The sequence below is a fragment of the Verruconis gallopava genome, assembly GCF_000836295.1.
Source record: "Verruconis gallopava strain CBS 43764 unplaced genomic scaffold supercont1.18, whole genome shotgun sequence".
NCBI classification, from domain to species: domain Eukaryota; kingdom Fungi; phylum Ascomycota; class Dothideomycetes; order Venturiales; family Sympoventuriaceae; genus Verruconis; species Verruconis gallopava.
Window position 1 is genome coordinate 419,408 of NW_015622154.1, and position 21,671 is coordinate 441,078.

At 51.9% G+C, this 21,671-nt stretch overlaps 6 protein-coding genes across 6 annotated transcripts; 3 read left to right on the forward strand and 3 right to left on the reverse strand.

Annotated features, from left to right (window-relative positions):
• The first annotated feature begins 1,794 nt into the window (after nt 1-1,794).
• PV09_05756 (uncharacterized protein) lies at nt 1,795-4,251 on the forward strand. Its single transcript, XM_016359303.1, has 2 exons — nt 1,795-2,330; nt 2,387-4,251. Exons 1-2 carry the CDS (start codon nt 2,055-2,057, stop codon nt 4,217-4,219), a joined length of 2,109 nt encoding a protein of 702 aa, XP_016212982.1. The 5' UTR covers nt 1,795-2,054; the 3' UTR covers nt 4,220-4,251.
• Nucleotides 4,252-4,275: 24 nt separating this feature from the next.
• PV09_05757 (uncharacterized protein) lies at nt 4,276-6,068 on the reverse strand. The gene has a single exon (XM_016359304.1). It carries the CDS (start codon nt 5,844-5,846, stop codon nt 4,650-4,652), a length of 1,197 nt encoding a protein of 398 aa, XP_016212983.1. The 5' UTR covers nt 5,847-6,068; the 3' UTR covers nt 4,276-4,649.
• Nucleotides 6,069-8,878: 2,810 nt separating this feature from the next.
• On the forward strand, nt 8,879-10,953 carry PV09_05758 (allantoinase; the record flags this gene model as incomplete). The annotated part of the gene is made up of 3 exons (XM_016359305.1): nt 8,879-9,442; nt 9,577-10,386; nt 10,543-10,953. The coding sequence occupies 3 exons, from the start codon at nt 8,879-8,881 to the stop codon at nt 10,747-10,749; spliced, it is 1,581 nt and encodes a 526-aa protein (XP_016212984.1). The 3' UTR covers nt 10,750-10,953.
• A 571-nt stretch (nt 10,954-11,524) lies between these two features.
• PV09_05759 (uncharacterized protein) lies at nt 11,525-12,666 on the reverse strand (the record flags this gene model as incomplete). Its single annotated transcript, XM_016359306.1, has 7 exons — nt 11,525-11,677; nt 11,740-11,890; nt 11,946-11,998; nt 12,057-12,235; nt 12,347-12,384; nt 12,432-12,474; nt 12,543-12,666. The coding sequence occupies 7 exons, from the start codon at nt 12,664-12,666 to the stop codon at nt 11,525-11,527; spliced, it is 741 nt and encodes a 246-aa protein (XP_016212985.1).
• A 2,272-nt stretch (nt 12,667-14,938) lies between these two features.
• Nucleotides 14,939-18,423, forward strand: PV09_05760 (uncharacterized protein). Its single transcript, XM_016359307.1, has 3 exons — nt 14,939-15,366; nt 15,425-17,801; nt 17,856-18,423. The coding sequence occupies exons 1-3, from the start codon at nt 15,188-15,190 to the stop codon at nt 18,186-18,188; spliced, it is 2,889 nt and encodes a 962-aa protein (XP_016212986.1). The 5' UTR covers nt 14,939-15,187; the 3' UTR covers nt 18,189-18,423.
• PV09_05761 (uncharacterized protein) lies at nt 18,239-21,567 on the reverse strand. The gene is made up of 3 exons (XM_016359308.1): nt 21,130-21,567; nt 20,506-21,073; nt 18,239-20,458 (listed from the first exon to the last, which is right to left on the reverse strand). The coding sequence occupies exons 1-3, from the start codon at nt 21,529-21,531 to the stop codon at nt 18,345-18,347; spliced, it is 3,084 nt and encodes a 1,027-aa protein (XP_016212987.1). The 5' UTR covers nt 21,532-21,567; the 3' UTR covers nt 18,239-18,344.
• Nucleotides 21,568-21,671: the final 104 nt, after the last annotated feature.

A 21,671-nucleotide genomic window follows, 5' to 3' on the forward strand; every position in this document is an offset into this window, starting at 1 on the left:
CGTCTGTCTGCCATGGCAGCCACACCCAGCTCCAACGACCACAAGCGATGACGCCAGCGACAGCGATGATGACGCGAGCAACACGAGCTCCAGCAACACGAGATCCAGCGCCAACTCCAGCTCAAGATCGAATTTGGCGCCCGCCGGTGCCGCGATTCCAGGCGGGGTACGTCAGGGCACAGGAGTTCTGTACACGGGTAGGCCGTGCCATCTTCATGTCATCGACGGCGGGAGGGTTTCGTTGTCGAACTTGCTCGATCCGGACCACAGCACAAAGCCCTTCCAATTCACCCGGCACGTGGTGCAGGACAATTCCACCGTCGACCAAGTCATAGAAGCTCTTGGGGGTGGGCACTGTTCAAGCGTGACTCAGATTTGGGAGTGGGGTGAGGGGCGCTGGAAGAAGGGCAGCAAGATGAAGTACGGAGAGGAGAAGGCAGGACTGCGACTGAGTGACATTGGCTGGACGGATGCAGGAAGCAAGGACAAGGCACCCGTGTGGATCTACTTCAGTAAGTAGTAAAGACGAGTCACGAGGAGTATCGTGTCTCGACATAGATCGACCCCGGGAGCCTGGCACATAAAGTCCAGCCCCTCGGATGATATTTCCCTTGTTGGCCGTGGAAGCGACTGTGAGGAGTAGACAGCTTATTTGGTACGGCAGCCTGCTCTGTTCCGGCTGGGAGACATAGTCAGCACGAGCGGCTACATAGCTTAGTATTGAGATGTGCAACATGTACAGGTAAAATCTTTAGATCACAGAGCTAGACTCACGAGCACTTGTAGCGAGGACCAAAAACAAGGCTGTAGTCTTTCTATGCGTCCATTGAGAGACCTAACATTTGACGCTTGATATCCGTTTTGGACTAGCCGGCTGAAACCCTGATAGTTGTGCATGTATTGCAGCACAAGACATGTGTTGGTCCACGAAAGGGCTGGACCTTAGCAAGGAAAACAACCATTTGGCCGTCGTAGAAAGATGGATTCCTGTGTCTATTGTCATCAATATTGACGATGGAGGAAACGCAGTCCAGCCGAGGGCCCCGTATGAGCATAACGAAAGCCTTGTCGTTTTCATCCTGAAGAATGCATGTGGCGGGCCTTCTCTGCTTCGTCCGCAATAGTCGACAGGACGTTTCGCGCGGTCAAACCTGATTTCCGTTGTCGAGCAATCGGCTGGAGGTCCAGTGATCCTGAGCCCGCGTGGACCTCCCGAATGCGGTAGTGCAATTTATCGACTATCAATTTAAGGTTGCCAACGGCTTTGCGCTGGCAAAGACTCTGGGGATCGTTCGTGCTTGGTTCGAACGCAGAATGATGCGCACGCCGCTCTACACATCCCCACACAGGCGCTGCTAGGGTTGGAAAATCATTCCGGGCCAACGTCTACACACAGTCAGGACGCAGATGGCGTGAGATTTGCGTCCGATCCTGAAGCGTTGACAAACTTGATCCTTGCAGACGCTTTTCGCTGGTCGATGACTTTCTGTCGGACCTGTAGGCCATGTGGGCAGGCTGAGAGCTCTTATCTAAGAAAATGGGGACTGAGTTTCGTCTCGATATCAGGTCGGCCGCATACGACTAGACCAGGAAAGGCACTCCGTGCCGACGGATTAACCTGGCGAATGGATGCTTTTAGCGAGCGGGGACTAGACTGTACATCTCGGCCAGGCATACGCTGTCGATCTGTGATGGTGTTTTGGCAGTCGGAGTGAGAAGCAGCCATGGCCAGGGCTCGGCCTCTTATCGCTGATAGCGGGACGATATTCGGACATTGTCAGCGGGGTACAATGTGGACTTTGGACTTTGGGCCTTTCTTGGACGGTCGGCAACCTGAATCCGAATGACAGCCCGTCGTTGCTTGCCCGCGTTTCTTCCCGTACTCGTGCATCTAGCCTGACGTGCCGCGATCAAGCAGAGCGGACTGAGATATGTAGATCCACTATAAGAACGCTGGGGCCCGGTCGCTCGCACCGCGTCTTTGACCTTTCTGTTCCTCTTCGGCTCGCCTTCTGCCCTCTTGGAAGACCTGAGCAAACACACGCCTCGTCGGAATGTCGATGCAAGTTGAGAACCCGCCACCAGCAGTAGTACCGGCGAAGCAGGGTGCCGGTCACCCGCTCGCACCCATCACAGCGGACGAGATCGTCCATGCGTCGACGTTGATCCGCAGACTCTGGCCCGATCAGACGAGCATTCAATTCAAAGTTGTGACACTTGAGGAGCCGCCCAAGGCACAGGTGCTTCCTTACCTCGAAGCAGAGCATGCCGGAGCTCCGCTGCCAGAGATCGAGCGCAAGGCCTTTGTCAACTACTATCTGAAGAACACGGTAAGGACATGCACGCAGCCAGAAGCGGGGTCTCATACTCATGGCATCAAATGCAGAACAAATTCCATGAAGCCGTTGTCAATCTTTCACGAAACCGCGTGGAGCACCACGTGCTGCTAGGCCCCAATGTTCACGGCACCGCTGATGGCGAGGAGATTCTCGCCATCGAGAAGATTGCACTGGAGGACGAAGCCGTGAAGGCTGAAATCGCCAAGCTTCAGCTGCCCGAGGGAACCGTTGTTTGCTGCGATCCGTGGATTTATGGAGCTGACGGCGTGGACGACGACGAGCGAATGTACCAGTGCTTCCTCTACATGCGCGACCCAGCAAACCCGAAGGAGGCAGACTCATGTCACTACGCGTTTCCGCTGCCGATCTCCCCCATCATCAGCACGGAGACCATGAAAGTGATCAAGGTCCAGATCCTGCCCACGGACGCGGACCTGACGGTCAAGCCCGTTGAAAAATACGTTCCAAGGCCGGCCAACGAATACGTTTCCGAGTACCAGACGCTACGGACAGATCTCAAGCCGCTGCACGTTCTCCAGCCAGAGGGCGCCAGCTTCACCGTCACCGAACAAGGCACGTCGACGGTGCTTGAGTGGCAAAAGTGGACCATGCGTGTGGGATTCAACCAGCGCGAGGGCATCGTCCTTCACGACGTTCGTTACGCTGGCCGTACGCTCTTCTACCGACTGTCACTGTCGGACATGAACATCCCCTACGCCGACCCGCGCTCACCGTACCACAAGAAGTCCGCATTCGACCTCGGCGACGTCGGCGCCGGGCTCATGGCCAACGACCTCAAGCTGGGCTGTGACTGCCTCGGCTCGATCTACTACCTGTCCGCCGTGCTTTCGGACGACAAGGGCGCGCCGCTTCCGATGCCAAACGTGGTGTGCATCCACGAGCAGGACGCTGGCATCGGCTGGAAGCATACAAACTACCGCACCGGTCGCGCGGCCGTGGTGCGCAACCGCGAATTCGTGCTGCAGAGCATCATCACGGTGGCCAACTACGAGTACATCCTGGCGTTCATGTTCAACCAGGCCGGCGAAATGGACTACGAGGTCCGCGCGACCGGCATCCTCTCCACCCAGCCGATCGACGACGGCGTCGACGTGCCCTTCGGAACGCGCGTGCACCCGGGCGTGCTGGCCGTCCACCACCAGCACATCTTCTCCCTGCGCGTGGACCCCTTCCTCGACGGGTCGCCGGCCAACCGGGTCGTCTACGACGAGGCGCACGCCATGCCGCGCAGCGAGTTCAACCCTCACGGGACGGGCTACGCCGTGCACGAGACCGTGGTCGAAAGATCTGGCGGGTACGACCTCGACTTCGGCGTGAACCGCGTGTTCAAGATCCAGAACGCGGCGGTGCGCAACCCGATCAACGGCAAGCCGGTCGCGTACAAGATCCACGCGCCCCCTTTCCAGTACATGATCTCGGACAAGGACTCGTTCAACTACAAGCGCGCCGAGTTTGCGGACCACAACATCTACGTCGTCAAGTACCGCGACGGCGAGCTCTACTCCGGCGGTCGGTACACGAACCAGTCCCGCGGCGGCACGGGCGTCCGCTCGTGGGCCGCCCGCAACGAGAACGTCGTCGACGAGGACATCGTGCTCTTCGTGCAGTTCGGCATCAACCACGTGCCGCGCATCGAGGACTTCCCCGTCATGCCCTGCGAGATCCTCAAGGTGGCCTTTAAGCCGGTCAACTTCTTCGACAAGAACCCCGCGCTCGACGTGCCACCTAGCACGCAGGCATTCAACCAGAGCACGGGGCTGAACAAGACGGAAGAGAAGGCCGCGCAACAGCACCAGCAAAGCATGGGCACGGCTGTTGTCGGCGCCAAAGGCGAGGTGTGCTGCACGAGCAAGCTATGAAATCACGACACAAAAAAAAAAAAAAAAAAAAAATACGTTTCTTCGGCACGGCCCAGGGCGAGGCGAATGTACACTTCATTTTCTGATAGCACTGTGATTCAATAGTATAGAGCGCTATATCCGGGGGTATATAATATCAACAGTCGCGGCATGAAAATAGGAATGAAAGCATGAGCATCACAACCAGCGTCGGCGCAACCATCTCTTTCCCTTCTCGTCCAGCCTAGCTTCGTCGGGAGCGAGTTTTGCTGCATTTCATATGTGATGCGACCCCGCAAAGCTACAGTATAGACTGATCCGCTTTTCCAAGATAGATGTGACGGCGAATGGCACTGCCGCCGATGAGACTGCAGCCCTCGCACGTGAAGTCTCGGACACGGGGGAAGCCACCTTTTGACGGGTCTGTCATGCCACCCCACGTAGAATATACCTAGTCGTCTTCGCCGTCGCCGTCGCTGTCCTCGAGCAAACTGGGATCCAGGCCCAGACTCTTCGCCATGTCTCCCCGGCCTCTTGGCCTTTTTTCCTCCTTGTTCCCCCACCTCTCGTCGAAGGCCGTCACCGCTTCTAGGTCGGCGGCAAGCTCTCGTTGCTCCTTGATCCTACTTGCCTTCTCGATGCTATAGCGCCCTGTCATGCCCGCGTCGGCAAGCATGCTCTTCAAATGGGCAATCTTGGCCTTCGGTGTCTCAAAAGGCTTGAGCTCTTTGCCCCAAACCTTGCGGATACCGCACTTCAAGAGCCAGCCCTGCAGTCGCTTTATCTCCTCTTCGTCAGGCGTGAGTTCCTTCCCCGCGGGCTTGGCTTTGGAGCTTGTCCTGCCTTTGGCTTTGACCTTAGATTTCTCCGCCTTTGCAGCAGGCGATTTCCGCTGCCGCCTCTTCTTCGCTGGCGGTTCGTCTAGCAGCGAAGATAATGAAGATTCGGACTCGTTGCCGTCGATCTGAGCAGGAGGCGCTGTCACGCCCTTTGGCTCTGGCTCCTCATCTTCTTTCGCCTCAGATCCGGCCTCCGATTTCTGGGGCTCCTGCTGCGCGGGGGTACCACTTGCTTGCATATCTCCCTCCATTCCTTCGTCCTCGTCATCCGAATCGACCACCTTCTTGGAGCGCGCATTCCCTTCCGTCCTCGCCTTCTTAGTTCTTCTCTTGTTCGCTGGAGAAGGCGTATCATTATTGCTAGCTGAGCTCTCCGCCTTCTCTGCTTCGTCCTCATCCTCGCCGTTGGACACTTTCCTCTTCTTTCTTGGCTTCGACCGTGACTTCGAAGATCCCTTGGGCTCTTCTATTGGCTTCCTCTTCTTTGAGTTCGTACCGGCAGCATTTTTGTTTGCGGTGCCCTTCTCTTTCGTCTCGTCGACGGCCGAACCCTCCACGTCTCTTGTTTCGGTCGCCTCCTCTAGCCGCGCGACTTCAGATGTGATCAACTCCTTGCTTTTCGCAGCCCACACGTTGTGATTTTTTAGCCAATTCGCAGGCAAATTGAGCTCATTCTCAATGGCTGCGCGTACGCGCTTCAAAGTTAAATTGTCAGAATCCTCTGCGAAGAATCGCGCGACCGTGCGCTTAAGCGTTGAGGTCAGCTGCGCGTCGCTAGGCGCACTCGATGAATCTTCTGAGTCCGACATGGCTCGCTTTCGAAGGGACTGCGTAAGTACGGCGGCAAATGGATCGTTCGTCCAGGTCGCGTTAAGAGACGAGATAAGCGGAGACAAGTCGAGAAAAGTTAAGGCGGGCACAAATAGCGAATTTAAAGTCGGCTTGGTTCGAAGATGGAAGAAAGCCACCCTCTTCGAATTAGGAGAGAAGCACCTCGGCGATGATGATATTCCAGCTAGTCAAGCGCGTCGTCGCAGAAGAACGAGTACGCGGTGTTGCCAAGTGACATCAGAGCTTGGACGCTTTCGGCGGCGTCGAGAGGCTCAAAGGTCACGAGGGCTATGGGATTGCATCACACGAAGAATAATGCAAAAATCCGAACTGCGATTCTCGTGCTCAGGGGCATGAAGACTACCTTGTGCCATCTATTTGGACAATGTAGCCATATTCGATGCATGAGAGGACTACTTTGTTGATTGTTCAATGCTCGAGTGAGAGCAATATCTCAGAACTTAGGTATGGTGTACGAAACCTTGAAGAAGATATAACTCAACCACATTGAGAGAACTTTCCGATGGCTATTCTCCCTTTGCATTCGGTCCTCATGCCAGCAGGTGCGATATAAGATTGCATACGCCCTTTCTTATCTCGCAACTCTACAGCGGTGGAAACCCTACTAAGACTGCGAATTGCTACTACTACTACTACTGCTGCCGCCGCCGCTAGCTCTTCGTCCCAAGTATCTGCATTCACGAGAGATCTACGCAGGAATCATTTCTCAAGAAAGTCGGCGGCTTTATGCAGATTGTGACGCTTATGGAAGCCGCCGAGAGCTGTCTTCCTCCGAATCAGATATCAATTCATCAAAGCCGTTTCCCGGCGCAGCAAAATAGCCGTCGTTAAGAAATTTTTTAACTCATCCAATAGATGGCCGCGGTTATTGCACGCCGAGGTTACCCATTTGAAGCGCAGTGTGGTGCATCGTGTTCCATGATCTTGAGGAGTCGTCACGCGGAATCCGCCTAAACCTGCTTCGATGCTTCGGCGCAAAGGTAGAGGTAGATGTGATAACTTTTTGCCCATAAAGATGAGATGATAACCTGAAAAATGATCCAAAAACAAACAGACAGTGAAGCTGTACACTTCCTAACACGTATCAGCAGCAATCTTGCGTTATTTCAATCCGGCAATTTTGCTCAGACGACTGGTCCGATTCTACTGGGTTGACAGAGTCCCGGATGAAGCCCCGAGGAGAAAGGAAAATTTTTATGATGCAAAGTACGACACTTAGCACACGAAGCATGCAAGACCATGGAAAACTATCGTGTGCGTAACGACAACTTGTTCTGTTGCATGAGCTGGCGGCTGGCTTCCACTTTGCACCTTTGGACAGGGCCAAGAGAGTTTCGATCGAGTAATATGGCGGAAGCGGCGTTCTTTAGGGTGAAAAGCATGGTGCTGCGCGCACTCCTTACCGATTGTGGAACCTCAGTTCAGCTTTTGTTATTGCGCATCAGGCTTCGGCAGAGGTACATCTGTTCAAGCCGGCCAAGAAAATTGTCCGCCTTCCATTGGCAAAATTCAAGTAGTCCATCTCGCGACTTGGAGTATACATATGTTCTGGTCCCTGCCACGCACACGAGGGCTTGCAGGGACGAGCGTGATGGGGATCTGGCGTTGCGTGCGGTGAGTGTCGAAATTCCTTGGTGGTCAGAGTTTCGATCGAGTAAAAGCTATCGAGTAACAGATATCTCTGGGCACGAGCTAATATACTGATGCGACCCCGGAACGAGTCGGCTCGACGCACCAGCCAGATCCCTAGGTCGGCCAGCTAGACCGCAACAATGCAAAGGTTTCCCGATGAAATGCGAGACATGTTCGGAGTCGGCCGCCTCGAGTGAGCCCAGGCCTACGATTGGGCCGGTCGCTGGGCCATGTTCTACCTTTCTTGGTGTTGTTGAGCGTTGGTGCGGCGAACACGAAGGACGCTTTCTGGCAGGGCTGAACGGCGCAATCGTCGACGGACCAGGAACCATTGGGCTCGGCCGCGTCGTCAAACTTTCGCCACGGAAGCGTAACGTAAATTCAGGACGGATCTGGCGAGCCCGAGGGTCGACGACTGCGGACCTGAGCATCACTTCTGGCGTCCAAGGCGAGTTTTGCTGGTTGTGCGTCGCCAAAGAGCAGCGCTGGTTCGGTCCAGAGTCCAGAGATAAGAGATGTGGCCCAAACAGGCCTAGCGCGCTTCTTTATCATACCGCGCTTCGGCCTTTTTTGTCCTGTCGACTTGGAATTCCATCGATGACCGTCGGCAGCACTTCCCAACCATTGACTTCCAGTGCCACCTTTCGGCTGTATTGTAACCTTCGCGCCAGTCGGACAATGATCCACTCACACCCACATCTGGTCTGCCTGAGCGCCAGCGACACCGGACCTGTGCCTGGTCCCTCTGCGTTCAACCATGGACGCACACACGGCCCCCTCTGAATGTCAGTCTCTCGCTCGTGGATCCGCATGGAGTTTCCATCGTGTAACAGGCCGGTACCTGCGGAAGATTTGGAGCCGCCAGCGTGAGTTCACGTTGAGCATCCAGAGCGCCTCATTGATAAGGAGCGGCCACCTTTCTGTACCCCAGATTTTTGGCTTGCTGGCTATACCATTTCGCGTGTAATCAAGACGTTAGACTTTCTTTGCTCTCTCAGTAATCTAACTCCTCCTTTTTTCTTAAAACTGCATTTTGCAACATCTCTCAACTTATATCTCGATCCACAGTAGTTACATACCAAGACACGTTATCTGGCCCATCTCCTCCTCTTCCCTCGCTTATCTATCTGTCTCGCGTCTACCATTGCCCGCTCCCAGATCGGGCCAACTGCAGACACGAACCGTCACACGTAGATATATCCCTCACCCTCCCACACTCTCTCCAGATCCGCCCCGCAAAGTGGCTTGAGGCATCTCACTCTCAGGAAAACGGGTGCACCAAGCCGATCTGGATCTGGCGACGGCACCTTGTGAGAACAGACGCAGGACATATTGCACGGACTTTTGACAAGCAGTCATGGCACCACACGCAACTGGCTCGCCTGTGTACACATCGTCTAACACCGGCACCAGCGCAAATGCCGCACTGGACCCGTCTGTTTCTCGCATCACGGTCTTGGCCTCATCCCGCGCCGTCATCTCAGGTCGCATCACCGAGGCCACCATTGTCATCTCCACGCTGACAGGCAAGATCACATCGATATTCCACTCCGTGCTGCCCGCGTCGGATTTTCCACCCGGAACGCCCTACACGGACTACTCGCCACACATCTTGATCCCAGGCCTTGTGGACGCCCATGTGCATCTCAACGAACCCGGCCGCACGGAGTGGGAAGGCTTCGAGACGGGCACGCGAGCCGCGGCGTTCGGAGGCGTCACGACGGTGGTGGACATGCCGCTGAACGCGATCCCGCCCACAACCACCGTCGCAAACCTCAACGAGAAAGTTGAGGCGGCCCAGGGCAAGTGCTGGGTCGACGTGGGCTTTTACGGAGGAATCATCCCCGGAAACGACAAGGAGCTGAAAGATCTCGTGAGAGCTGGCGTGCGAGGATTCAAGGGCTTTTTGATAGACAGCGGCGTAAGTAGCCTTTTTTTCTACCTTCATATTTTTTTCCAAGAAAAAAAAGAAAAGAAAAATTTCCTCTCTGTGACTGCAAGAACTCAAACGTGAGAATACTCTTCTTGCTGACGCGGAACCGTTCGAAAATCCAGGTGCCCGAATTCCCAGCCGTGAGCTCGGTAGACATCCAGAAGGTGTTCAAAGAGCTGGCCGATGAACCGACGACGGTCATGTTCCACGCGGAGATGGTGCCGCCCATCACAGCATCCGTAGGTGACGAGGTGCAGTCGTCGGCCGAACCGCCCTTCGTCCCGTCCGGGCCTCTGAACCACTACAAGACCTTCCTGGACTCGCGGCCGCCTTCGTTCGAGACGTACGCGATCGACGAGATCATCGCCCTGTCCACGGAGGCGCCCAACCTGCCGCTGCACATTGTGCACCTGTCCGCCGTGGAGGCCATCCCGCTCCTCAGACAGGCGCGTGCCAGAGGCGTCAAGATCACCGCGGAGACGTGCTTCCACTACCTGTCGCTCGCGGCCGAGAACGTCGCCCACGGAGACACCCGCCACAAGTGCTGCCCGCCCATCCGGTCGCAGAGCAACCAGGACGGGTTATGGGCCGAGCTGCAGCGAGAGGACGACTCCGTCATCAAGACCGTCGTCAGCGACCACTCGCCGTGCACGCCGGACCTGAAGCTGCTGCCTTCCTGCCACGGTGGTCAGCACGGCGGCCACGCTGACGAAGGCAACTTCTTCTCCGCGTGGGGAGGCATCGGCAGCGTGGGTCTGGGTCTGAGCATCCTCTGGACGGAGGGTCAGGCGCGGGGGATCACCATCGAAGACGTGGTCCGATGGTGCTGCAAGAACACGGCCAAGCAGGTTGGTCTCGAGCACAGAAAGGGCGACATCGGTGTTGGATACGACGGCGACATCGCCGTGTTCGACGAAGACGCAGAGTTCTTGGTAAGCCTCTCTTCTCTTTCTCAGCTGGCACCCTTCCCCCGGCTCGAGCAGGAGGGCATTCTTTCAGTCTTCTTTCTTTTTTCTTTTTTTTCTTTTTTTTGTAGTTTTTTTTAAAACACAGTCGGCACGTGATTACTAACCAAGCTGGTCACACAGGTCGAACCCAGCACGATGCTTTTCCGCAACAAGTGCAGCCCGTACGAGGGCAAGACTTTGCGAGGTGTCGTTCGCGAGACGTGGGTTCGCGGAAAGATGGTCTACTCCAAGGCGTCAGGCTTCAATGAGAAGGTTGGGCCGATCGGCACATGCTTACTGGAACCGAGAAAGTCCATTAAATATCCACCGTCGAAGAAGACCGCGTAAATTTAATGTGTTCATGGGGTTTCTTTTAGGGATTGATAACAACGTATGAGGCCAAAATGGAATGGCTAGACTGACGATCTGCATGGGAAATGGGATATTTTAGATAGTATGCATTTTTTTCTTTTTTGAAGGGCATGTGGGAAAACGTCGGAAACAGCGGATAGGTTGTGATAAATTCGGAGTTGAATTCGAATTCGAGAGACGTCAACACTGTTACCCATGAACGTGGATGATCATGGGCAAACGTATATTTTGTATAATGCAACCAAATCGGCGATCAGAGTCGTCACAGGACATGTGTACGAAAATTGAAAAGTATTGTTTGGCTAAGACAAGAATTTTTCTTTAAAAAGACGCAGACTGCGTCGACACTTTTGTTGGTCTTCTAGCTTTGAGCAAAGATACAGCTACCGGGGGAATAAAAAACCCCACTGCTGGGAGAAGTCACGATGTACGAAACACTCATGGTGGAAATTCGGAGTGAAGATATTGAACCGCTAATGTTAGGTCCATTGCCATTTTCTAGTCGCTAGACCCCGCCGATTTACATGCAGAAGGGAGACATGGCGTTCCCCAGTGACGAGAAGAAATAAAGGAGACAAAACCCACACATATGCCTTTGATCGCTGTATGCAATCACTTCATCCTCGCTACGCCGGATATTGGTTTGCCATGAAGTCATCATCGCACCATGGATCAACACCGCAACCATATATTCTTTTAAGGGGCAAGTCCTCATATGCAGCATCCACATCGCCATGAACACCTGTTACGTTTAGGCCTTGGCCTCCTCGGCATCCAGCGCCAGTCTCTTCTGCTGGACACGCTCGTTTCTCCTCTCACGGGCAGCCTTAGTCTTAGCACGCTTGGCGTCCATTTCGTCCTTGAGAACCTTCTCACGTAGCTTCTCAGCCTTGGCCTTGTGGATCTGTATTTTGAGTTAGTAATTGTTGTGAAAGAAAAAGATATAAGTTGGGTGGCGTCACGAACATGTTCGACGAGGGCACGCTTGTGCTTGAAGGTGTTACCCTTAGAAAGGTGGTACAGTTCGTGGTAGAGGTGCTTGTCGATCTTGCCGCTGGCGCGATACTTGACTAGAAGGCGGCGGAGAACTCGTAGACGACGCATCCATAGAACTTGGCTGTTCCACGGGTTAGTCGAAAATCGTCAACAAAAGCTCCCTCAGGATCACGTACCTTGGCATTCTAGCATCCTTGGAACCCTTCCTCTTACCGAAGCCACGGTGTCTCTAATTCACTAGTCAGCTTCCAATTTCCTCTTCTTACTAGGGAAAGGTATCACCATACGCCGATCCGTCGTGCAGCGTTCAGTTCTCGGGCGCGGGCACGGGAGTGCATGGTGACTGGCTTACGGATGATGAGGCCATCCTTGATGAGCTTGCGGATGGTCTGGCGCGAGTTGGCATTTGCAATCTCATTCTGCTCGCTTGGGTCAAGCCAGATCTTGCGCTTGCCGCAGCCGACGACTGAATTGGGGAGTTAGCTTGGCCCAACTTGTGCATCTTCACTGGAAATCAGTGCGATAATGAGTCGATGGAATAGACGCCCTTGCGGCGTGTGTCTGTGTGTAGACTGACCTGAGGCGGCAAGACGCTTCTGGGTGCGAAGATTGACCCTACGCACATGTCGTCGTTAGCAACCTGACTTGTGTGTCGAGTTCACCAGGACCGATTGACGCTTGCAATCACCACTTCCGCCGTAAATACTGGACAATTGCGGCTTTGTCGACGCAGAAGTTGCAATTTCAAAGCCGTTGGGGTCGTTTGTACTCACATTTTGGATGAGTTGCGAAGGTCGTGGATGATGAGTCTTCACTGTTGTTCTTCGATTGAGGTTTGTAATTTTCGATGGTGTGGGCGGGGCGATAAATGCCTGATTCAGGCTTCAAGGCTCTCATACGCACAGCCTACCAGATTAGGAGCTGAGATTATTCGAATCCATCCCTGGCAACTAACAAACAGCGCTAACATGTTCATGGCGACGCAAAAATAACATCTCAATACGTACATCACTCATAAGAAAGATTGTCAGACCAAAACCACGGCAGGCTTTGCATACTCAACCGTCTTCGAACGTTATTTGCAGACCAGATTTATTGCGGGCGAAAGTCCCGATCTTGGAAGCCAACTAACGCAAATCTCAAGATAAGCAATAGACCTTCTTCAGGTCGCTTCCATTTTTTTTTTCAATTGTTATTCATGAACTATGGTAATGCTTGTGGTTTGTCTCCGTTTCTATGAGTGCGCTGGATACCCGCTATTCCTCCGCCAAGGCCTTTTTTCAGGACTTGATACTTTATATCGTTCCGGCAAGGTATCAGCATCCTTCCACGATGCAGCACAACTTCCACTGGACACAATCCTATCCCCTTGTACACGTAGAGGACAGCAGTACGTCTAGCTTTTGCAAGTCCGTTATTGGACTTTTCAACATGACTCGATTCGTCCGCGGAGCAAATGGGACAGCAGGACATTAAGAATTAAATAAACCGCAACAGCTCCATTTAAGGAAGCTTTGAAAGGTAGTTCACGCATCGAACTTTTTGCTTGAAGTCTATACCTCTGAACCATCAGACTCAATACAGCCTTGAGCTGCTCGGCGATGCAATCGATACACACGGAAATCACCAAACATCGTATATCTGGCGAAGGGAATTTGAATGGCATTTGTGCCAGCAATCATGCGGCGAGCCTCTGAATAATAGCTCGATATTTCTGCAACGGTGTTAGGCACTTGTCATGAAATGATACAGCCAAACCAAGATGTTTCGCGGAGCAGATAAATGCGACGAAAACTTGGTACAAGGAAATCCAAGATTGCCGAATAAAACCAAGCGCCACGTTCAGCCTTCATTCGATCAGCTGCTTCGTGCCGAAGCGTTCAAGTTCAAAAGAGAGTCTAGAATGTGAGTCAAACATCACCCATTGGTTGACGCGTAGCACTAAATGTTATGACCCTAACTCAACTTAGAGAGCCAGACGCAGTTCCGCCTTTATTTTGGACCTTCGCCAGAGCTAAGCTTTGTTCCCGTGATTAGGACAAGACCAAGCAAACGCTTCATTTGAAAAAGTCGCATAAGCAAAGGCTATTTTCCTGGTGAACCGCTATGATAGATGTTCGATCATCAAGGTCAAAGCAGATATCCGTCACGGCAATGCACATGACGATGCAGATTCTCGACTCTAAGAATCTTTGCCTCGAACAGGTCATACGGGTTGGTTAGCCAGGGCTCGATGTGGAGCATTGTTACACTTGGTACCCATCACTCTTCAGCCACTTTTGGTCAAGGAAGAGTTGCTTTGCATGTTTGGATAATATCGAGGAAGTCGAATTTTCTACGTAAAAATCCGTTTAAACGAATGTTTTTGGCCCGGGATTGAACAGCCACGTTCGACGTCTTTCGAGCTGTTATTTTCCATTGGAAAGTTTAGTGGACATTCCTGACTTCAGCATGGCTCCTCGCACATTCTTTCCTGGGACCTCATCTAATTCCGTAAATGTGATTCCTTTCATGCAACCATTTTTTTCAACCGTGCACGCATTTTTCTTGCCTCCAAGGTCGTTCACGATTGAGGTCTGATGACTCTACATGCTTGTCAAATATGATAGAAGAAGTTCTGGTCAACCCGTCTGCGATCTGTCTACCATTTGACAAACCTCCTTTAAGTATTTAAGCTTGGTGATTGTGGTTACATTACTCCATTATCAAGAGTCTATTAAATGCATTATAGCTACAGGATCCAGTTCAGAGTGACATTTAGCGATGCCCTTGACCGAGCGTTGTGATTTTCTTTTTTATACCTCTGGACCGCTGGGACCAAGTACGCACATGTGTGGGCCAGTTCAGCTGAACTTCAAAAAGCGGAACGGGTCAAACTGACGGAGCCACATTTTCGAGGCCGTCTTTGCAAGGGGTAAACAAAAAACCGATGACAGGAATTCCATTTTGCCGAACGTCGCATTTAAAGATTGGTGTGGCGTTATGTGCCCCTTAGCTAGCATCGACACGCTAGAGGAAGCGGGCGTAAATCGAGAAACCTCAGAGGCGGAAATGATCGACGGTTCACACGTGCAGCACGAGGCTTCAGCCCGCTTCCGCTATTTTCGTCCTGACGCCCGCACTCGTTCGATGGCTAAGATCAATGTGGTAACTACACATATTTGAGGATGGCCGTAGTCCTTGTTGAGCTCTGCTAACGAGTGATGAGCTGAACAGCTGAAAGTATGCGCAATTTTAAAGTTCAAAAGCTCTATATACACGTCTGCCCTTCGCTCCTATTCATTCCTTCACTTCTTGCGTATAGTTGCTGTGTTGTGTTCGCAAATGCGCATTCTTTCTACCCACAATCACTCTCTTTTTGTCGTTCGCTAATACAGTCATTCTTTACTCCGTCCTCTCTCCCTGGATCTCGCTCGTGATGGGACAAAGTGTTTCTGGACTTTTCGTCCCCTGCAATGATGGCACTTATGCCCTCTCATATACTTGCAATGCAGGTTCCAGCTGCACTGCCCTGAATGGATTCTTAGGCGCTACATGCACCATTAGCAACGGGATCTACACTTGTTCGAATGGCATTACTTGTGGTACCCAGCAAGGGTAAAGCATTGCAAGAACCGTCACGAAAAACGTGCACGTCTGCTAATGTTTCCTTCAGAACGTCCTTCGACCTAACGACCTTCTTGACGAATATCGTTTCAATTTCAGCCACCCAGTACTTTAACTACTGTGACGGCCTGCAGATTACCACCGACGGTAGCAGTGGCGGCACAAATATACTGGTCGCGGATCCGCAGCAATGTTGCAGCACTCCGGCCCTGTGCTCAGGATCGAGTTCCTCCTCTTCGTCAATCTTTTCATCTACCTCGTCCGGTCTATCGAGCTCCAGTAGCTCCCTGTCCCTAGTCATCACAACTTCAACCGCTAGTTCTTCGTCCTCGTCCATCGGACTGTTCAGCAGCAGCAGCAGCAGCTCTGCTTCTTCAGGATCTAGCTCGTCCAGCACTTATGGATCAACCACTTCGTCCTCTGTCACCTCTATTAGCAGTGGTAGCAGCTCCTCTTCAACTTCCTCCGGCGTCAGCACGTCGAGCGGCAGTTCCTTGAGCAGTACCTTTTCAAGTGGAAGCACTTCAAGCGGTAGCATCTCATCGACCGCTTCCTCTGGAACAAGCTCGGCTTCATTGAGTGTTACGAGTGGGACCTCCTCGGTCTCGTCCGGAATGAGTTCCACATCCTCAAATCCATCCAGTGGAGCCTCTTCGTCAAGTTCGCTATCAGGTTCACCTGTCAGTTCTGGTTCTTTATCTCTGTCCACAGCCTCATATACTTCTGGCACAAGCAGCGGTGCATCCTCTGGCACTGTTTCAGGCTCTGCAACTTCCAGCGGCTCGCTGTCTGCTTCTGCATCTGGAACAAGCAGCGTATCGTCAAGCGCAGCGTCCGGTTCATCAGTTTCAAGCGTCTCGCCGTCTGTTTCTGCATCTGGGACAAGTAGCATATCGTCAAGCGCAGCGTCCGGCTCATCAGTTTCAAGCGGCTCATTGTCTGTGTCTGCAGTTGGGACGAGCAGCTCAAGTTCTGGTTCAGTATCAGCACTGCCTGTCGTCACATCGTCCTCAGCTTTGTCTTCTTCGTTCAGCTCATTTGGTAGATTCTCTAACAGCTCGATACCTGCCAGTGTTCCATCATCTGGCTCTACGATTCCGTCTGGGTCGGCTGGACCTGGTCTGTCATCCAGCATTGTGGGTAGCTCCGTTCACCCAAGTGGCAGTGCACAACCTGCATCATCCCAACAAGCAGGTGGTAGTGCTCAGTCCACTTCGTCGGGACAGCCAAGTTCCGGGGCCCGCCCAAGTTCTCCAGTCATTGCACAGTCTTCTTCAAGTGCTGGTGGCCGTGTTCCTTCGCGTACGTCAAACAAAGCGTCAGGACCAAAGCCAACCTACGTTAGTTATGATCAGTATCACCCATGGGGCCCTGGCCCTTCAGTAAACAAGCCATCATGGGCAGTAGGAACTCAACCCGTCACTGCCTGGCCAGACACTACTTACATCCAGATGGCGGGCGGCAAGAAAACACCTCTGTGCAAGTGCGCTACCATCTCGGGCGCTTACGGCGAGTGCGGTACTACTGCAAAGGCAGCAACTGCGACACCAGTGTTCTATTGGCCTGCTGCCACTGACTGTCCAGTCAACACCTTCAACCCATTCGCCATGACGAATGCAGCCTGGTCCAAAGGGTGGACAACATCGCAGTCCAGCCAGAGTAGCTCCAAGTTGAAGTCTTCTAAGGTGGTGGTGCCCATAAAGCCATCCTCAGCTGCGTGGAATGGCGAAGCGTTTTCCTCAGAACACCCAGGATATTACGGTGGTGCAAACTCCAAGCCTGTTGCAACGTCGAGTTCAAGTGGATCATGGGCGTCACCAGTTTCTCAGAGCGGAACGGCATACAGTGGTCCATTATCAAACAGCGCATCTCGTACCTCGGCCTCGTCCCTTTGGGTTTTCCTCGTTATGTTCGGTCTGTTCTTGCAGAGCTGTTCCGCTTCGAAGGTCCAGCAATCTCCGCGTACCGCTGGTATTGCACGGCGGCAACCAACGGAAGCCGGTTGGCAAGAATTTGCGACGCAGTTTGCCAGTGATTTTGACTTAATCACCTCGGCATCAGGCGATGCACCCGTTGATGGTGACCAGCTCGTGAGTATGATCGAGAATGCTATTGCCGAGTCCGTGACATCTATTCTTGAGAATAATGATCTCGGATCTACGCTTACGGATGATATGCTTGCCAAGATCACAGAAGCATGCGTTCAGGTTGTGTATTCAGTGCCACCATCGAATGATGATGGTACCGAATTCGCAATGATCATGGGGGGCTTGCTGCTCTGCAACTACATCGTCCATGACAACTTCCCTCCCGGTACATCCATCGCCCAAGCTGCGGCAGCGAATGCTGTGATGAATAGTTTCACTAAACCATGCACAAACGACTTCTTGAATGATCCAGACAACTGCGGTGCATGTGGACTGACAGTATGTTTCTTCCCGCATTACCAATTCAGAACAGCTTCATTAATCATCAAGCAGTGTGTTTCCGGGACCTGCGTCAACGGCGTGTGCACCACGCCTGGCTCTACTTGCACTGGAGCAAGCTGCTCCAACGGCACTATACCAACTTGCGGTACTTATTCCGGTGGTACCTGCAGCTGTGGAGCCGATAGCGACGGAGTTGGGTTCTGCTCACCAGCGGGAACGTTGTGCCCATTACTCTCTGTTTGTAACACCCACGACGATTGCAGCGCCGGATACGCATGCTTGGAGCACACGTGCTGCGCAGGCGGCACCAAAATATGTATGGATGGCACGTCGTGTTACAACGACAATACAGTCACTACTGAACGCCGGATTCGTTTGGCATGATGAACGTTTCAGTATCCCGACGTAATTTAATTTAACAGGAATGAATTAGGCGGACCTAGAACTGTACATTTTCTATTCGACTCTGTAACAAAGATTTTCCAGAGGCTATTCTTTTCTCTTTCGGGACACTAATAATACAACTAATAGACCCGCAATTCACGAACTTTCGATTCTAGCGTTCGCGTTCTTTTTGTTCTTATCTTTCTTGCCACCTTTGTCTTGTTGAATAGGCCCTGTTGCTTCTTTCTTATTTTTCTCGTTCTGTCTGTCAGCACGATGCTTCCACTGCATGCACCAACCGCACCATTCGGTGAAGAAAGAAGTCTGTACATTGGTACCATTTTCGACGACCTGGACCTGCGTCTTTCCATATTCATCAATAAGTCTGCGGATATTGGTCCTGTCTGAAAGCATAAGCATTTTCGCGACGAATAAACTCGCTCGACCGCAGATCGCGTCATGTTGTTTGGATGCATCCTTTTGGACCTCATCATGAATGTCTCGAAGAAGAGACCATAGTTCGTTGGCATCTGAAGGTGTGGGGAATTGCTTGTCACGATCACAGTTCTCAAACAAGGTCCCTAGAGTAGTCTTTGCTTTCTTCTCCAACTCCGAACTTGATGTGATGCGCATCAAGCTCAGCAGTGGGATCAGAACCTTCAAGACTACCGGGGAAGCATGCCGCTTTTTCACATAGATCTGAATCAAGTCCAGAACTCGGCTTTTGAAAAGTGTCATTTGAAGTTTTGCCTTGCTCTTTTCTTTCTTCTTACTAGGGCCGCCCGCCCCGCCTGTGGCTTGCCGGCGTTCCTGAAACAGCTTTGCCAGTTGCGGGTCCAATGCCAGCATTTGCTCGTCATCCATATCTGACTCCTCTTCGCTGCTATCGGCGGCATCAGCATTAGGCACGGAAGTCCTGAGTGTTTGCGCAAGGACGTCGTTAAAGTGTTGCAGTTCTGGATCCTCGCCGTCTTCGTCCGTTTCCTCATCGACGCCTTTTGTGCTGTCTTTGATGCCATTCGTGGTAGACTCATCTTCAGAAGCGGACATAATCTCGACATCAGAATCAATAGAGATATCATCACCATAGTCCTCCTCACCGTTCTCGCCAATGTCTTCAGCATCTGCGGACTCGAACAGCTCCTCCTGCCCAGCCAAGGTCTCTTTTTTCTGAAGAATATCCAACAATGACTCGAGACCGTCTTCTGTCATGCCTTTGGCAAGCACGGGAAAAACCAAATCCGCAAACTGACGATAGAGGGAGCTTGTCTTAGATAAAAAAGACAGCAACAGCTCGAGGAGCAAATCAAACACTTGTGCATCTGCTTTGCCTGTTTGCATGGATGCGTAACAAGTCTGCAGCTCTGCTAACATATCACAAGCATCAGCATCGCCACTATATACTTCCAGGAGGATGAGGGCAAACAGCAACTGGAAAACTTGCAGAAATTCCCTGTTGCTGACATCTGCTGACTTCAGTTTCTTGTTTACTTCTCGCATCATCTTTTGAGACTCTTGTATCGAGTCTATGACATTGCGGTCTGCCTTGAGAGCTAGTGGGTGGTCGGAGGACTTTGAAGATTTTTGGATATACTGTGCTAAGCTGTACAACCAGTCTCCTGGGTTATCCAGCTTGGGCAATACATGAGTTGTGCAACGAACAATTGCATCGTGTAACATCGACCTGGAATCATCGGATATGGGTGGTTCTGCTTGTTTTGACTTGAAATAGGCATAAGATGCAAGAGACTGCACAACCTTTCCTGTCCAAGTCTGGTTGATCGAGCCTTCATGTTTCGTGTGCCTGGAGATCATACTGACGAGAAGATTGGCCAAAATGACTCGCGCTTTATGCGCTTCTTCTGTTGTGTTGCTCTCCTCGAGCTGTGGACGAAGGACATGGCTCAGTACCATATCCATCATAGCTAGTTTTCCATTGTCAGCAACGTTGCTGACAAGCTTGCTTAACGTGTTGCTCTTTGTAACTCGATCAAAGTGGACATATGTTTCACTAGTGACCAAAGTCTCGAACAGCTTTAAGGCAGCGTCTACGTCCTTTTCAGCACGTGATACAACTGCCTCTAGTGGACTGTTTGCAGCTTCGAACAGATCGCGTTTCGGGTCTGCACGCTGATTGATTAAGGTACGTTTAAAGTTCGGCGTGAAGACTGCAGGTAGCAAATCTGCAGGCGCAAAATTTATCGCCCACGAAAGTAGATTGAAGCCCCAGAGCTTGCGCTCTGCTGAAGCCTTTTCAGCGAATAGTGAGTCTGTGACTTGTTAGCCCGTTCCATACACTGACGTATCGAAAACATACTATCAAGAACCTCTATACAAAATTGCTTCAGCTTCGATACAGAAGAGAAGTTGGAAAATGCTTGCTCCATGACGACCCGCCAGGCAAAGTTAGGCTGCGGTTTCCAACTGCCACTGCTCTTGATCTTTTTCTTCTGCTCAGAATCCAGTTCATTGCTGCTCCTCGAGTCACATAATATTCTGGCAAGCCTTGTTCTCTCTGTGCTATGAAGCGGGTCCTTTTTGTGCCAAATATCCTTTGGCAGCTTTAAATCCGGAAAGGCCTTTTGCACTGTCAACCATAGAGCGACACCTTCTGCGGTCTGAAGCAGGCCGTCGTCAGAGTATTTCGAAACTATCTGTCTGATAGCATCTTGACTTTTTTCTCCATTTTTGGCTGAAATACTAATAAAATCACAAAGCATTAGGCCACATTCTTCTCGTAGCCATGGGGTATCTCGGGCCAGCTTGGAGGTGTTGTCTAAGAATGATTCCCATATCTCGGCATTGTCACTTGATCCGGGAAGCACTGAAGCCTGTAGGAGCGCCTTATAAGCAGACACTCGTCCAATGAGCTTATCGCGAGTTTCCTGACATGCGAAGTCAGCATCAATTCTGTCTCTGTGGAACGTGCATTGAAGCCAACCTGGGGCAAATTCTGATCTGGTTTCGTCAACTTATTGATCAACAGTAGGAGGTCTTGCAAGTTGCCCAAAGATTCGCTGAATAGGTCGGCAGAAGTGCTGGTCTGTCTCAGCAGTTCCGTGAGAGCAATGAAATATCCGGCCCGGGCAGCTTTGCGACCACTGCAAAGGCCACGGATGAGCCGATTGAAAACATCGCTCAATTTTGCAGCGTCTGGATTATGAGCGGGCGAGAACTCGTCCATAAGCTTTTTAGCGGCTTGAATTCTGGTCCCATGTTTCTCATCGGCCAGATCTTCGTAGATTGATGCACGATTTCTATCTTGCTCAGTGAAAACCCTTTTCTGCTTCAGAGGCCGGGCTGCAGCCTGTGATTCATCCTGACGTCTCCTCTTTTGAGACATTCTGCAATGATTCGGTGCCACAGTTTGTTGGTGACGAGCAAACATGTGAAGTCGTAGAAAGAAAAAAAAAACCTAAAGCACAGCGCATGTACTTAAACAGGCTTAGCGTCGGCTCGTCTAGAACTAGTGCGTAGGTGCCT